At 39.8% G+C, this 17,530-nt stretch overlaps 1 protein-coding gene across 1 annotated transcript; it reads right to left on the reverse strand.

Annotated features, from left to right (window-relative positions):
* Positions 1 to 1,753: 1,753 nt before the first annotated feature.
* On the reverse strand, positions 1,754 to 15,076 carry LOC124135645 (neuropilin-1-like). Its single transcript, XM_046501078.2, has 7 exons — positions 14,790 to 15,076; positions 11,926 to 12,054; positions 9,723 to 10,003; positions 8,785 to 8,872; positions 7,373 to 7,507; positions 6,884 to 6,974; positions 1,754 to 6,370 (listed from the first exon to the last, which is right to left on the reverse strand). Exons 1-7 carry the CDS (start codon positions 14,875 to 14,877, stop codon positions 5,848 to 5,850), a joined length of 1,335 nt encoding a protein of 444 aa, XP_046357034.2. The 5' UTR covers positions 14,878 to 15,076; the 3' UTR covers positions 1,754 to 5,847.
* Between the last annotated feature and the right edge of the window lie 2,454 nt (positions 15,077 to 17,530).

The raw sequence follows: 17,530 nt of genomic DNA on the forward strand, positions 1-17,530 counted from the left end.
CCACTGTTGCCACCTCTTTGTATGTAACAAAGTCAACCTGTTATGTTTGTGACAAATTCAGATATCTCTGACAATACATGCAGAAAACTCAATCCTCTCGTTAGGGAGAGTGAGTGAGTAAGTGAGTATGGTTTTACGCCGCTTTTAGCAATATTCCAGCAATATCACGGCGGGGGACACCAGAAATGGGCTTCACACATTGTACCCATGTCGGGAATCGAACCCGGATCTTCGGCGTGATGAGCGAACGCTTTAACCACTAGGCTACCCGACCGCCCTCGTTAGGGAGAACTGAGGTGAGAACTTTAAACTTTAGGTTGTTTTCATGATCAAATGGTTCATTAGTTAAATTTATACGGGTAGAATATTAAACAATATATGAACCTGTTGTGTCTTAGATCAAATATTGTACCCATTAACTTCAAACGTCTTTATTTATTTAGATTTAAGTAATTTAAAAACGAGTGAGTTTAACACCGATTTTAACAATATTTCAGTTATATCACGGCGTTTTATGTCTATTAGGACTAATCCATAACCACAATAGGTAAATCTGAACAGTTTTGTCAAGCCAACCCTACTGAAATGTCTATCAACTGGGGTATCAACCAAATATGAATAACCGACTTGGTTGATGCATGTCATCGTATCCCAATTGCGTAGACCGATGCTCATGTCAATCATTGATTGTCTGATCCAGACTCAATTATTTACAGGCCAGCGTCATAAAACTGGAATATTCCTGAGTACGACATTAAACAATAAACGAATAAACAAACATTCATTATCAGATGCCTTTATGTTATTCTTGTTTTCATCGCGGGGAAAATGTCCACAAATCCATTCATCACTCTGCCTGATTAATAAGCAATAATGTTCTTTCGGAATTGATATCATCCTTGGCCAACTTAGAGTTAATTTGATAGAATTTAAGTCGGGTTTTGTTTCAATATTGCGGCAAAATCATGTCGGGAGACATCGATAATGGGTTTCATACATTATGAGTGAGTGCGTGAGTATCTTTGTACACCGCTTTTGGCAATATCCCAGCAATATCACGGCGGTGTACACCAGAAATGGCCTTCACACATATTACCCATGTTGGGAATTGAACCCGGGCCTTCGGCGCGACGAGCGAACGTTTTACCCCTAGGCTACCCCATTGCCCCTCATACATTATGGGAATCAACCTCCGAGAGACGAAAGCACCTGTTACAACGAGCTTACCATTCTCTGCTTTGATTAGAGTCACGGGGCACTCAAAATGTGAAGTCGCATTACAAAAGTATTTTACTTACTCTATTCAATACTAAAACTGAGACCCGTGAAGATCCGGGGTAGAAAAGGTTTCGGCAACCCATGCTTGCCGTAAAAGGCGACTATGCTTGTCGTAAAAGACGACTAACGGGATCGGGTGGTCAGACTTGGTTGATGCATGTCATCGTATCCTAATTTCGTTGATCAATGCTCATGATGTCAATCACTGGATTGTCTGGGCCAGCCTCTATTATAGGCCGCCGTCATATAGCTGGAATATTGCTGAGTGCGGCGTTAAACAACAAACAAAAACAAAACAATAAAAGTGGCTGCCATATGCATGATATCAAAGCTGTAGTCACACTGCCTAACGTTCGATTATACATTTTTGTTGGAAAGGACAGGACAGTGGGTGACCTTCATGCAAGAAATCCATCCATCGAGGCAGCACTAGTGAGATAGGATGTTATATATATTGTAGATATAAAAACAGGGGACCAATCACTCATTTTAATAAAAACTGCAGTATATGTATAATATTTGTAGCATAATAAACTAATTCCAGTGGTCACATTTGTTTGTATGTCATTGTAAATATGACATCGAAGCAAAATATGCAAACTCGTGATAAAATCATTACAATTCTAACAGAATAAATAACATTTCACGAAATACATTATTATCTAACTGTAACATATGTAGTTATCTCTCTTAAAGTATCGATCCTTTTCCTAACGTAATGTCTTTTTAGGTTCAATCACAACAGCTAACTATTTATTACATTGCACAGCGTCAAAGAAAACAACTATTTTATTCAAATAGTTTCAAACACTGAATTTTAGCTACAAATACGTTATGAAACAAACAAAGCGACTTGGGTAAAAAATTGCGATATTGTTTAATCAAATTTCAAATGTTTGAGCTCTGAAATATGGGAGCTTACATTTACAAACGTTGTATTCATTAATTTTGCAGATATGCATCAACGATTTATGACACCTGAATATTCATTAAATAGGAATGACGAAGTAGCCTAGTTATATCTGTTGTCAAATCAATTATGTTCAGTATTGCTTCTTCTTCTCGGTATGTAATCGGATTTTGGTTTCATACTACAAAAAACATTTTATCATGCGTCATTGATATCTTTATTAGCGATTAGTTGTCTGTCATTTTCAAGTCGATTGTGGTTACGAAACACGGACAATTTAAACCATCCGGTCAGTTGTTCACCTGTGAACCACATAATAACGGTAACCAGTAAAACCACTGAGCTTAGTTTCTCGTTTGACAGGAGTCATTTTGTCTGGCATCAATAAGCAGAGACTGTGTTATCTTTTCGACTGTAGATATCTCACTAAAAATAGTGGTTACATTGACAAAAGTTTGAAAACTCTAGACTACCTACATATCAGCAGAAATCGTGTACAAACATCAGTCACCATGATTACCACAATCAATATTTTTTAAGAATCAACATGAATTCTATCAAGAATTATGAAAATACTCGAATCTGATTGGTTAATTCTGATTCCTGTGCGTTCGACTCAAATCAACAGGTAACCTATGTCTGCATTGTAAGCGCAGGCTATTTAACTCTTAATGAATACACGGCTCGATACATTATCAAATTTCATTTATCTAGTTGATGCAAAGCAGAGATATGTGACAAATGAAAGCTTTTTGTAAGTAAACAAATTGTGTGTGTCGACAATATAAAGGGCATCATAATTGGAAATGTGGAGTATGTTAATGGGACAACGTGTTGAGGATATCCACTAATAAATGTTCTTTCTTTCCCGGAACAGCCATGAGTGATCCAAACTAAACAAAATTATAATAGATACATCTGATAGTACACAACCTTTTTTTCACCAATAACCAGCATACATACAAGTGTTACATAAAATTACCTTGTGGATGCATACACATCTTAATGTGCTGGTGTGATGCTATACGTAGTTACTTGAAATTGTTTTTTTCAAAATGCTACAAAAGTTCCAAGTAAACGAAATAAACATCACGTCAGATGAATATACCAAACAGATAATAGAAAATACACGATGATACAAACAATATTATCATAATTATACCTATCAATGATATAGGGCATTTTGCATGTGCGATAGAGCCAACATGGAGACAGTCATGTCACAGGGGGTGTAACAGCCAGACGTATCACAACTCCTGCCGGGCTGTCAATACATTTTGAATGGGTGATCGATAACAGCCCGGATTTTTAACAAATGGAGTTACGTCCCTTAGTGCGTCTGCTCGTCTGTTCAGCAAGCTTTCCCGTGACAATGACTTCCAAACAAGATGAAAATGTTATGCTTGCACTTGCAAATAGATACATTTTACAATTTTATGTTATGATATATGATATAAAAGGTTATTATATGGCAGTTTTCATATCATACCCCATATCAACCCTCGACCCCATTATCAGCCCTCTCGTCTTCGGCCCTCGGGCTGATATGGGGCCCTTGATATGGAGTATGATATGAAAAGTGCCATACAATAACCTCTAAATATTTGAAGAACTAACCTACCTTGATCAGAGACGTTTACATGTATTTCAGTCGGAACGCAAGCAAAGTGTTTTGCATGCAACCTCAGGGCCGTAGCCTTTTCATGTCAAGGACAGTTAATCTTTTGACAGTGAGAGTGTTTTCCCTTTGAATATGTATCCACTAAATTTAAGACGGACGTGTTGCCGATTATTATTATTAAGGGAAGGCAAAATGTTTTCAGTCGATTAAATCCTTGAACCAAAGTTTGACATGGAATGAGGATTTAGAGAAAATAAATCTATACTATTTTCTCCGACAATGTGAAGTAAATAATACATTGACGTCGTTTTCAGTAATTTATCCTTTTGTTGGCATATTTGTACTTTTCAAACAACTACAGACAAACTAATGGTCACGCATTGGTCATTGACGGACATTTTTCTTTTCATGCTCTAAGACTTTTTAGAACACATATTCTTAACTTAAAAATGAACTCACCAGAAACCGTTTTCGAGATCGATTGTCAATGAGAGCATACGCCAGGAAGAATGTCTTTCAAAAAGCTCTTGAATCCTCAAAGAAACAGACTTTGTATCCTAAGGCATTGTATCCCCCGAACACATGTTATTATTTCTACTTGATAGTGATTCATAATAAACACAGGCTTATCGTATATGGTATAGTTAGAATAGTAGAATAACTTGTTTTAGCAGTGATTACACATTATAATGGAAAGGTTTTGTCGCTTTTATTTACAATATACTGGTATTTATTGAACAGACCATTTATGAACATTTGACTTAGTTATACAGACCCGATGCTACATGTACATGTGTACTTGATACATGTTTTCTGTAGGCTATACTTGATACATGTTTGCTGTAGGCTATACTTGATACATGTTTGCTGTAGGCTATACTTGATACATGTTTGCTGTAGGCTATACTTGATACATGTTTGCTGTAGGCTATACTTGATACATGTTTTCTGTAGGCTATACTTGATACATATTTGCTGTTGGCTATACTTGATACATGTTTGGTGTAGGCTATACTTGATACATATTTGCTGTAGGCTATACTTGATACATGTTTGGTGTAGGCTGTACTTGATACATGTTTGCTGTAGGCTGTACTTGATACACGTTTGCTGTAGGCTATACTTGATACATGTTTGCTGTAGGCTATATTTGATGCATGTTTGCTGTAGGCTATACGTGATACATGTTTGATTTAGGCTTTCGGGAATAAGTTACTAGTACATACTTGGAAATTAAAAGTTTGAAGAACATGTTTATGGGTAGTGCTACTTAGACATATTCGTCTCCTTGGTGAAGTTGTAAATAAAAGCCCAAAACACTTTCCACATTCATAAGAAATATACTGACTCCGAGCCGACCAGTCCTTGTTTAAGCCCCTTTATACCGAGCGCCAGGCAGGGTAGCAACAAGTAAAATCTTTTAACGTCTTTTGATATGACGCGGCCGGGGATCGTACCCCCGACCTTCCCCTCCCCGGGCGGACGCTCTACCCTAGGCCACGGAGGCGGTTCCCAGATCAGAGAATCAGGATGGTGTGTTTTCTACACGAAACATTTTTGTCGCTGACAGTCTGCAGATGAAATGACGTTAAATGTTTAGATGTCAATATAAATAAAGAAAATATATCCTTATGTTCTTTCCATATCATTTAAATTACTCCCCAGCTGGTTTGTGGTTTCAATACAATCTTATCCATCGACTAGAGCAATAATTTTGAATAACAAGGAAGAAGCATTTCTAATTCGGCAGATGTTGATTGACGTTTTATAATTAATTATTTTTCTGAATTAATGGTGATGGAGCTTCAAATGTGACATGATGATAAACTTGACATTTTAAAATTCCTTCATCTGATTTTAAAAATCCTTCATCTGGTTAAACTATAGTAACTGTTTACATCTTTAAATTCCCAAACGTTTGTTCTCATATAAAAAAACACACTCGTTTCAAAATATTACTTAATCCAAACATATTCTGCATATAGTTGTCTTATATACACTCACAGGTAAAACGCATATATGTATATGAATATAATGCCTACGGCTCGTGGATGGCCGTTATATAACTAGGTCCACATGTCTTTGGTGCAGGCACATGCTGGCTTAACCAGTTAGGACTACAAGAGACATTGTTCCCATCTGTTTGCCTCTCAGGAGAACATGTGGTGTCCAATGAGTCTCTGTTTTCATGTTCCTGTGTCCTCTCATAAGTGCCGTCGTAGGGAGAAGCCAGGGGTTCTATGTAATTGCTATCAACAGACGTAGTTTCCTCCTGGATTTTGTGACGTTCTAATCTAGTATAGTCTGCAACATCTGCATCTTCAGCTCTACCTTCATCATGGACGTTAGCTACTCCAGAGGTGGAGTAGTCACATTCGATTGTATCACCTTCATGGATGGAAGACAATATCTCCAATGGCATCGTGTAGCCACCTTCAACGTTTTCCAGCATTGTGGCGTCATCCAAATCGTGGTAGACCTCCTCGCCGTTTTCCTGAAACCCTTCGCTGGTATGGTTCTCCTGGATATCTGGAGTGTATAAATCTGCCTTCTTCTCTTTCCTGTCATATAAAAAAAATATTCGACGTCATATAAATGCATAGTCGCAAATAATAGAAGATGGAGTCATCCATTGTTCACGACGTTAAAACGGAATTATGTGAAGTCGTTCCAATAATATACGCAGCAACAGCTGAACATGGAAACACAGGAAAATACTATAGATAATACATAAAACAACGCACTCGTAAAAAAAAACGAATTATTTTCGTTCGTAATTTCATGTTAAAAGTTATTCGCCAAGGTTAGGAACTTACAAAATTAATTTTCCCGTCACTGACGCTCCATAATTTCTCGTTCTCTTTGTGTAACGCCGTATACACGATTGGTGCATAGCAAGCATATTTAGAACATTTGGAATGAATTATCATAGTTCGAAATAGTTCGTTTTGAAAAGTGATTGTTTTACGATAAATGGACAGATAACAGAATAAAGTGCTGTATGTAATTGTAGTGAATGCTGCCATCAAGTAAAATCGGCAAAGTGTACGTTCAAAGAATCCAGTCAATATTACCTTGACCTATAGCAAAAACAGGCAATGGCTGCTCCGATTAGAAGTACTCCAACAGGGATTACACTGATGTAGATAATCGTCTTTGTCAGATCTACAAAAATAGCATTGCATTAGATAAATGAATTGATAATTATTTATTCATAATTAATTAATAAATGTTGCTACATGCCTAATAGATATGTTGAAGAAGAGTTGATAATAAAATAACCTCACTTTACATGGCATTTTCGCATACAAGATTATTGATCACCTTCATTCTGTAACAATGGGAATAATGTGATCATGAGAACGAATTTATCCCAACGTGGCAGTGTAATGGTGGCGAAAACCAAAGGGATGCAAGACAAAGACATTTTACCCACGACCACAGAGATTTGAACCTACGCTCATCGCATCTTGGCAAGACTAAGGGATGCAACTGGCGAATTGACTCGACTGTTGGGATATTGTCAACTGTGCCCCGTCATGAGATACATTAATATTAGATACCTGATAATTCCGATGTTGGTGTTGTATCTACCGATAAAACAGTCGTGTATTCTGATGATGAGGATGCAGGTACCGCAGTACTGCCAAGAAGTGATGAAGTTGTCGGGGTTGGTGTTGTCGTGACATCAACGCAGACTGGAAGTTGTAGATACTTTACGTGTCAATATTTACATAACATCAGATCATATTTAATTTATCCAATATCCAATAACCTGGCTAATTGATAAATATAAAGACGCTAGCAGCTGCTCGGGAAACAAGTCAGTAGGTGAAAAACAAGTGGTGTCCTTAACCCACGAGTGAACATGTATATTTATTGTGATGTCGTCTCTTCTCTTTTGTTTGGAATGGGCTCTTTTATTTTTTGAGGGGGTAAGTTCGGTATTACCCTGCTTCTGGTACTATTCCTGCAATAATGCACAAGTAGCACCCATGCAGTGATGTTATACTTTAAAGACTCCCTATCGATAAATGAAAAAGTGACAAAGTTTGTTAGGAGAATTTAATGTAGTAAGAAGTTTCTGGTAAATTGCCCAAACTGGAATTGGAATACTGATACAACGTTTCATGCTTCAATCATCACTTCAACAGTTTACCTATATCTGGCCTATATAATCCTATGCGATCTGATCATTTCTGTTTTCATCTACCGTAACTTTAGCTGTTTTTATAAAACGGTTGATGGAAATTGTGTTCATGTTGTTCCCAATTGAGTGAAAAGACGTTTTGAACAATACTTCAGTTACATCACGTCTTGTCAGTCTAACAGAGAAACATTCAGAGGTGACACAGACTGCAACAATCTTATTATACTCGGAGCAGCATAACTAATTTCTGTCTCTAAAACGAATATAAAAGAGCAGTTCCGAATGAAGATATAGATTATGGGTATTTTATACATCCTGTCGTTTCTGAGCGCGACAGCATCTACACCCCAAAGTGTGTACTATCGAGTGAAAATGTATATCCTAAATTGCTTGGGCTTGTTGAGACCGAAATGTCCAAGTCGATGACGAAATGAAACTGAATCGTTTCAGAAAGCAGTCTAATTGAACTCAAGAATTGACGCGTCTTTCATTTACAATTGGTTGTCAGGGTTCGCTCAGGTTTCATCTATCGCAACCACATATGTAGGGTGCATCGTATCGGAGTATCGTATCGATATTTAACACTTTCATAAAACCCAGCAGCATGGTAATGGCGTTGACAAGCCAAGGATCATAATCAGATTTAATATGGGATTTCAACGGATCTTTCAGCGATTAAGGGAACCAACGCTGTACAGTGAAGTCCGACGCATCAGAGAAGAGGACCACCCCAACCCACCACCCAATCGTAATCTAGCTGACTTGTTCAGTGTGACCTGTTTCTGTACCTGTGGCATTTGTCTTCTGTTCAGTGAATCAACTTACGTGCAGGGCATCTCGCGTCAAACAACTTCAGATCATCGACAGCAATATCTCCTAAAATGTTCAAGCCAGACCATGCTGTCAACTGAATCTGAAACAACGTTATTTTCACCGGTAATCTTGGTAAAACGGGTTGGTTCAAGTTTTTTGACGTAAATGGTGCATATTTGAAGGATTTGTGGTATTGCATTTATGTTTAAATATCAAACCTGAAGCTAGCTTCATACATAATATAGGTGGAAGCATCTCAATTTGGAGTTTCGAAAGCTGCCTGCTGTTAAGGTTTCCAAGTATACTAGTGATCAAATGCATACCTATACTAGTGGAAAAAGGTACACGTTAATTTTCAGCAACCGAAAGTGTTATTCATGATGGATGAAACCAAATTGTTTTAATAGCACCCACTGGCTAAACAATCATTGTGTGATGTTCACATAAAAGAAACACGCGTGTGAGTATCCTTAGCCGTGCGAGGATCCCCGATTAGTGTCGGTTCGATTCCCCGATCATGAGTCTCTGTCAGCACCATACCTGAGCTCTTTGGGTTCACCAAAGTTGTAAGCTAAAGGACCCGTCACCCACATCAAACGTATGCCACATTACACAACAGAAATAGTGACCAATAAGCCCAATTCACTCATTCATTATCGTATACGGGGGCAGGGGTGGCCCAGTCGTCTCAATTCGCTCTGCAGAGTTGCGTTCCTTGGGCACGATAGAAACCTATGATCGTGGGTTCGAATCCCGGTTCGCCCTGATTATGTTTCTAGGTTTGTCAGCACGATACCCGTGCTCGTGGATTTCACCAATATGGTAAACGTCTGAGACCTGCATCACTTCGGGCTTTCGCCCCACTGTGAAGCAGACACGACGTGATATAACTGAAACACTGTTTAAAGCGGCGTTAAACCCAACTCACAAACTCTTTCATTATCAGATACCTTTATGTTATTCTTGTTTTCATTGAGGGAAAATTGTCCACACTTCCATGCATTTCCCTGTGGCCCTTCCTTATCCAATTTTAAGGTAAATGATGGCGGCGAACCTTCTACCACTGCTGCAGAGAGGTTACCGATCCCATCTCCGTTCATGTGGTACCAGAACCGGAAACAGCCTCCACCGGAAGTTGTGTTAAAAGCCGGACTCAACAGGACACACTTTCCAGGTTGAACTATCCCGTTATCATTTTTGAAGTCATCCGCTTTTAAATATATATAATAGCCTGGAAAGATAAAGGACATATGTGGCAATTAATATATATAACATCACGGATAACTGTTGGCGGACCTAAATTTACAGTAATACCACAAGACGAAAACATTGATTGTATGAAAGTGCCCTCCGGAAGGTTTTTTGCGCTTCAAAGAAGTGTCATAAAATCGCCTGGAACACATACAGTATTCTACCTTGATAACGAACAGGCTTATAACGAACCTATATTTTAAGTCTCGGCCATTTGTTGTATATATGCTGTAAATATGCTTATAACGAGCCGCGGTTATTACGAACTAAAATTAGTGGTCCCTTTGAGTTCGTTATAACCGTAGTTTACTGTATATCAAAGGTACACCACAATTACCATTCAAAATAATCCCAGCCTTAAAATGCTCTCTGACATTACGATGATGGTCGTTCTTCGTTGCCGAAGAAAACGATAAATCTAAAAAACCCATTTTAATGATAAAAGATGTTATATTTTGAAGGTTAATGGCAGCAGAAATAACGTTTATTATTTATTTAGAGGTGCAATAAGAGATTATTACCCTAAAAGAAAGGTCCGCATAAAAAGGTATAAATCAGAATATATAATTATACTGATACAGATAAATAGAAGTACTTTTGTGACTTACAAAGTTGCTTTAATGTGTCTATGTTTCAGAGATTGCTCATCTACCTCAACGAACAGACTGTTAATAGAAGATGTACTGAAGGCTCCAAGGCCTAGACTTCTGGCTCTACTGTTGATGTTGGAGCCATATTCTAATGTGGAACGGATAAATGATGCGTACAAGAATGACTGTCTGGTCACACTTACGCTTTTTCCTATAAGATTGCATCTGTGGCAATTAATTTCAGGTAAATATAGGATATTCATGAATTTTTATGGAGCACCAGCTCTATACAATTCTTGATCACTATGTGGTCCATAGTTTCGGGGAAAATGTATGCCGTTAGCCGTGATGTGGAAAACTTATACGCCAAGAAGTTGTGGTCAACCGTTGACTTTATGCAGATAAACATGCAACTGTCTCTCAATTTTGTGTACATTGTATCTCGGGAATATACATGTAAAGTCATCAACATACAATGACCCATCAACAGAGTCTTTTAAAACCTTTCACATACTGAACAACGTTAACTATAATATGCTACCTTGTGAGGCACCTTGGTATTGATCAGAAAAAGCTCACAAAATGGAACCTGCACACGCACGCGCACGCACGCACGCACGCACGCACGCACACACACACACACACACACACACACACACACACACACCGAACACACACACACACACACACATACACACACAGAGAGATTTCAAAATGCAATGTTTGCAGGTGGTATCGTACGCCATTTCAAAGTCGGATATGATAGGAATGGGTGAGTATGGTTTTACGCCGTTTTCAGCAATAGTCAAGCAACATCACGGCGGGAGACATCATAAATGGGCTTCACACATTGTACCCGTGGGGAATCTTTGGCTACCCGACCTCCCCCGAATATAACAGGAACAGTTGGTTGTTTATGTATGTGATTGGGGTTTTACAAACGTTTCCAATCTAAGCAAATGGTCAACACAACTGATATTGTTTACCATTTGTTCCTGACTGGTAAAATCAAAACACGTGAATAGTACTAAGTAGTAACGCAACTGAACTAGAAATATAAGCACCAGTGAAACCGCCGTATCTGTTCCCTATTTCGATATTTCCATGAAGAGTCTGACACAAGACTATGGTAAGGTAGATGACTTCAACTTTCCAAGTGTCATGTTTCCCTTTATGTCGAGCAATATTCCAGCAGCTCTAGTCGTCTGGAGTACAATCTAGCATGTTCATCTACGAAAAATTCAAACGATTTCATCAGAAAAATGCTTTTGTATTAAGAAATAAACGATTGTTATGCATTTAAAATACGAACCGTTCCTTCCGGAGTCGGGTCCAGTTCCTGGAATCTGGGTTCCCACATTGGATCTCCTCCATGGTTTTCCTGACATGTTCCAGGCACAAACATCAGACTCAAAATCACAATCAATGCTTTCCTGGCACCCTGCAAATAGGATGACACAGAATCTGATGTACATATTTATCAGAACTTTATAAACTCAATCACTGAATACCAATCAATCCATCATGCAAAGCACACAAAGCAACTATTTCATACATTTGTACCTCGGCATAAAGTATCCAAAAAGTCGACAGTCCATTTATTCTTTCTTCCGTTTGTTTGGGTCCTATACAACAGAAATACATGTACGATAGCCTTGAAGAGATATGAACGTTCAATACACTACTTTGGTGAAACCAGCACGGGTATGCTGCTCAGAACGGGTAGTATTCAGGACATATCTTGAGCTCGAACCCACCACAGCGCATCCTGGCATGGCTAAAAGACGTACTTATACAGAGGGAATTTTGCGTTCAGGCCATTGGGCTATACTTGCCCCTCAGCCTGTGTTTCTGTATATAACGATAGTCACTTTTACTGACCAGAGCGGTTGTTCCATCATACAACGTGAACTACAGGCGAACAGTACGTAAATAGTACAAATGGCCATGTTCTACACACATGCACGCACGCACGCACGCACGCACGCACGCACAAACACTTTCGGTGAAAGAGAAGGTACATATAGGAAGAGTATTTTTTTTACCTATAACCTTCTGGTGAGGAATGGGTCTAATCTGCATGTGTGGTTATTACGGTCGTTTACAAATTGACATGAGTAGAACATAAATGTATTGTACATCTACACTAAGTCAATTTTATAATATTCACTCAATCATGCAAACAGTCAATTGGCACATGATACATGAAATAAATAAATTGTGTGACGTGCAGTCCTAATACATCTTCCTGGGGCATGGGTTTTTACTAACTATGAAAGTCGAGTTTCCACCCTTCCTGAACTAGACTGCAATTCCGTGACTCGTTCGTAGTACAGCCAGTGGCTATTACGAGTTATGTACCTTCTATGTTCCTACCTACTGACTAAACAGATTCCGTCTGTCATAGCACTTGCATTTGTTCAACAAACGTGAACAAATTTGTTAAATAACTGTCCATACCTCCCAGTTGTCAGTGAACTCCCTTGCCCCGGACAAAATGTCCTAACACAAAGAAAACAAAGTACTGGTAGATTTTTTCCTGTGAGGGCATTCACATCAGCGTTTGTAATTGTGTATACACATTTCATGGTGTTTGTGAAAAGAGCAGTGCGACAAAACAACATTGTGGCTTTTAACTATTGACGTATTGTACACATGACGTTATCAACCGACGTTATCAAACTATAGTTTTACCCCGCCTCTAGGAATATTCCAGCAATATCACGGCGGAGGACACCGGAAATGGACTTTGTACTCATGTGGGAAATCGAACCCGGGTCTTCGGCATGACGAGCGAACGCTTTAATCACTAGGCTACCCTACCGCCCAAATTCAAAGGGAGAATATCTCGATGAAAACGAAGTACATGTGTAAAATACTCCTTACCCGTTGACGCGTACCGACTCTTCGGCTTGCAATGCATAATTTGAAGTTACTGCAACTACTTCTAATTGTTATTAACGGCCCAGTCAACTAAGGCGCTGCATATTCGCTGTGCAAAGTTGCATCTATGGTCGTTGGTTCGAATCCCGGTTTTCCCTGATTTTTTTGTTGCTTTGTCAGCACTATATCTATGCTCGTAGGTTTCACCAAACTGGTAAACGTCTAAGACCTGTTTCACTCCGAACTTTTCTCTCACATCAAACTGACAAGCCGTGATATAGGTTATGTCTAAATCGGCATTAAACAAAGTACCTTTTCTCACTTACTCACTGAGCCAACGCACATTACACCAAAATTCCAAATACCACCCATATCACACCGATATTACATGTGCCCCAATATCAACACAAATATGTCATTAATAAAACAACTATATAACACCTATATTACAACACCAATATCTCATTAATAAAACAACCATATCACACCAATATCTCAACTACATCACACCCATATCACACCTATATTACACCAATAACGAACCAATATCAGACCAAAATATATATCATCAATGTAACAGTTATATAACACCCATATCACACCCATATCGCCGACCAAAACTAAATTCATTATCTACAATTTACTTATATTTCCTCATGCTGACTAACTTCAGTAATAAGTACATCCCTTCAATTTGACTTTTCAAAACTCTTTTTCTTTTATTTCATTCGTTTCTTTAATTCACCTGACGAAAAATAGTATAAGATATTTCTATTAAGTTTTTAATTCTCTTTAAACCTTAAGGTTTGATAAATAAATCTGCAAACCAAGTAATAATAAAGGGACGGACGATAGTATAATTATCGATTACATTGTAACCTCACTTCCTGGTTACATCTAATTTACAACTCCTCGCTCGGATGTGCGAGCGGTTTTACACCTTTATCACGATCCTAGTTTTCATGTTATCGGACACCACGAATGGGCTGTACAACTGTTTGTCATGTAGGGAATCTATTCCGGGTCTTCCGCGTGACGCTGCAGGTTATACCTGAACCCTTCACATTCAGCTTCGGGAGGACCATTTTATAGAATTATAATGAGTAGCCCTACACCAATACAATCAAACCCCGACTCACATCACACATCCGTGCCTCTGCTCCACGGAAACAGAACTCTCTCCCTCTCTCCCCCTCTCTCTCTCTCTCGCTCTCTCTCTCTCACACACACACACACACACACACACACACACACACACACACGGTGGATTATGAGTAAACGTTATTGACCTACCTGACTGGTAAACAAGGACCATGAAACCAATACACCAACACAAGCACCTGTTCGCCATTACGGTCCCACGGCAGACATTGTAACACATATCAGCACAATTGCCTGACGTTGTTCAAGTTATTGACACATACATGTAAGAATGGTCGTTGGTTAACATCGATAGTCAGTCTAAACCATGTACCCTCTTACACAATCTTTGCTTAGCGCATTGAGGGCTATTTTACTTCCTCAATGATGTATATGTTACCAGTCATAGCCGGGTTGCCAAGGGCCTAGTGGCAGTATACTACAGCCCATATCGAGTGTAAAAATAGAATGGAGGTGTAGTTTGTTCCTTTTGTTCAAAGGGTATATATGTTATCTACCTGACACGGTGGTTGCTGTTTGAGTGACGTTAGGTCATACATGTTGGTTACGAAGCAGTGGGTACGGTCGATGTGTGGGACAGTGTCAGGTGAAGTTGAGAAGGATAGTGTCAGGTGAAGATGTGGGGGATAGTATCAGGTGAAGATGTAGAGGATAGAGTAAAGTGAAGCTGTGGAGGATAGTATCAGGTGAAGATGTGGGGGATAGTGTCAGGTGAATATGTGGGGGATAGTATCAGGTGAATATGTGGGGGATAGAGTGAGGTGAAGATGTGGAGGATAGTATCAGGTGAAGATGTGGAGGATAGTGTGAGGTGAAGATGTGGAGGATAGTATCAGGTGAAGATGTGGAGGATAGTGTGAGGTGAAGATGTGGGGGATAGTATCAGGTGAAGATGTGGGGGATAGTGTCAGGTGAATATGTGGGGGATAGTATCAGGTGAATATGTGGGGGATAGAGTGAGGTGAAGATGTGGGGGGTAGTATCAGGTGAAGATGTGGGGGATAGTGTCAGGTGAATATGTGGAGGATAGTATCAGGTGAAGATGTGGGGGATAGTGTCAGGGGAATATGTGGAGGATAGTGTCAGGTGAACATGTGGAGGATAGTGTCAGGTGAAGATGTGGAGGATAGTGTCAGGTGAACATGTGGGGGATAGTGTGAGGTGAAGATGTGGAGGATAGTGTCAGGTGAACATGTGGAGGATAGTGTCAGGTGAATATGTGGAGGATAGTGTCAGGTGAAGAAGTGGGGGATAGTGTCAGGTGAACATGTGGAGGATAGTGTCAGGTGAAAATTTTGGGGATAGTATCAGGTGAAGATGTGGAGGATAGTGTGAGGTGAAGATGTGGGGGATAGTGTGAGGTGAACATGTGGAGGATAGTGTCAGGTGAAGATTTTTGGGATAGTGTCAGGTGAACATGTGGAGGATAGTGTCAGGTGAAGATGTGGGGAATTGTGTCAATTGAAAATTAGATTAGGAGGACATACTCCCATCTCCACACGTAGCTCCCGTACACACACTTCCATTTCCTCCATTAGGCTCCCGTATACACACTTCCATTTCCTCCATTAGGCTCCCGTATACACACTTCCATGTCCTCCATTAGGCTCCCGTATACACACTTCCATGTCCTCCATTAGGCTCCCGTATACACACTTCCATGTCCTCCATTAGGCCCCCGTATACACACTTCCATCTCTTCCATTAGGCTCCCGTATACACATTACCATCTCCTCCTTTAGGCTCCCCTATACACACTTCCATCTCCTCCATAAGGCTCCCGTAAAGAAAATACGATGTTGTCCATTAGGCTCCCGTATACACACTTCAATGTCCTCCATTAGGCTCCCGTACACACACTTCTAGTCCTCCATTAGGCTCCCGTATACACACTTCCATCTCCTCGTTTAAGCTCCCGTATACACACTTCCTTCTCCACATGTAGCTCCCGTATACACAATTCCATATACACATGTAGCTCCCGTATACACAATTCCATCTCCACATATAGCTCCCGTATACACACTTCCATCTCCTCCTTTAGGCTCCTATATACATACTTCCTTCTCCACATGTAGCCCCCGTATACACACATTCCATCTACACATGTATCTCCCGTATACACACTTCTATCTCCACGTGTATCTCCCGTATACACAATTCCATCTACACATGTATCTCCCGTATACACACTTCTATCTCCACGTGTATCTCCCGTATACACATATTCCCATCTCCACATGTATCTCCTGTATACACATTCCCATCTCCACATGTAGCTCCCGTATACACACTTCCATCTCCTCCTTTGGGCTCCGGTTAACACACTCCCATCTCCTCCATTAGGCTCCCGTACACACATTCCCTTCTCCACATGTAGCTCCCTAATACACACTTCCTTCTCCACATGTATCTCCCGTATACACACATTCCCTTCTACAAATGTAGCTCCCTAATACACACTTCCTTCTCCACATGTATCTCCCGTATACACACTTCTATCTCCACATGTATCTCCCGTATACACACATTCCCTTCTACACATGTATCTCCCGTATACACACATTCCCTTCTCCACATGTATCTCCCGTATACACACATTCCCTTCTACAAATGTAGCTCCCTAATACACACTTCCTTCTCCACATGTATCTCCCGTATACACACATTCCCTTCTCCACATGTATCTCCCGTATACACACATTCCCTTCTCCACATGTATCTCCCGTATACACACATTCCCTTCTCCACATATATCTCCCGTATACACACATTCCCTTCTACACATGTATCTCCCGTATACACACATTCCCTTCTACACATGTATCTCCCGTATACACACATTCCCTTCTACACATGTATCTCCCGTATAC

This window comes from Haliotis rufescens, unplaced genomic scaffold, assembly GCF_023055435.1.
Source record: "Haliotis rufescens isolate VD_foot unplaced genomic scaffold, xgHalRufe1.0.p SCAF_2, whole genome shotgun sequence".
NCBI classification, from domain to species: Eukaryota; Metazoa; Mollusca; class Gastropoda; order Lepetellida; family Haliotidae; genus Haliotis; species Haliotis rufescens.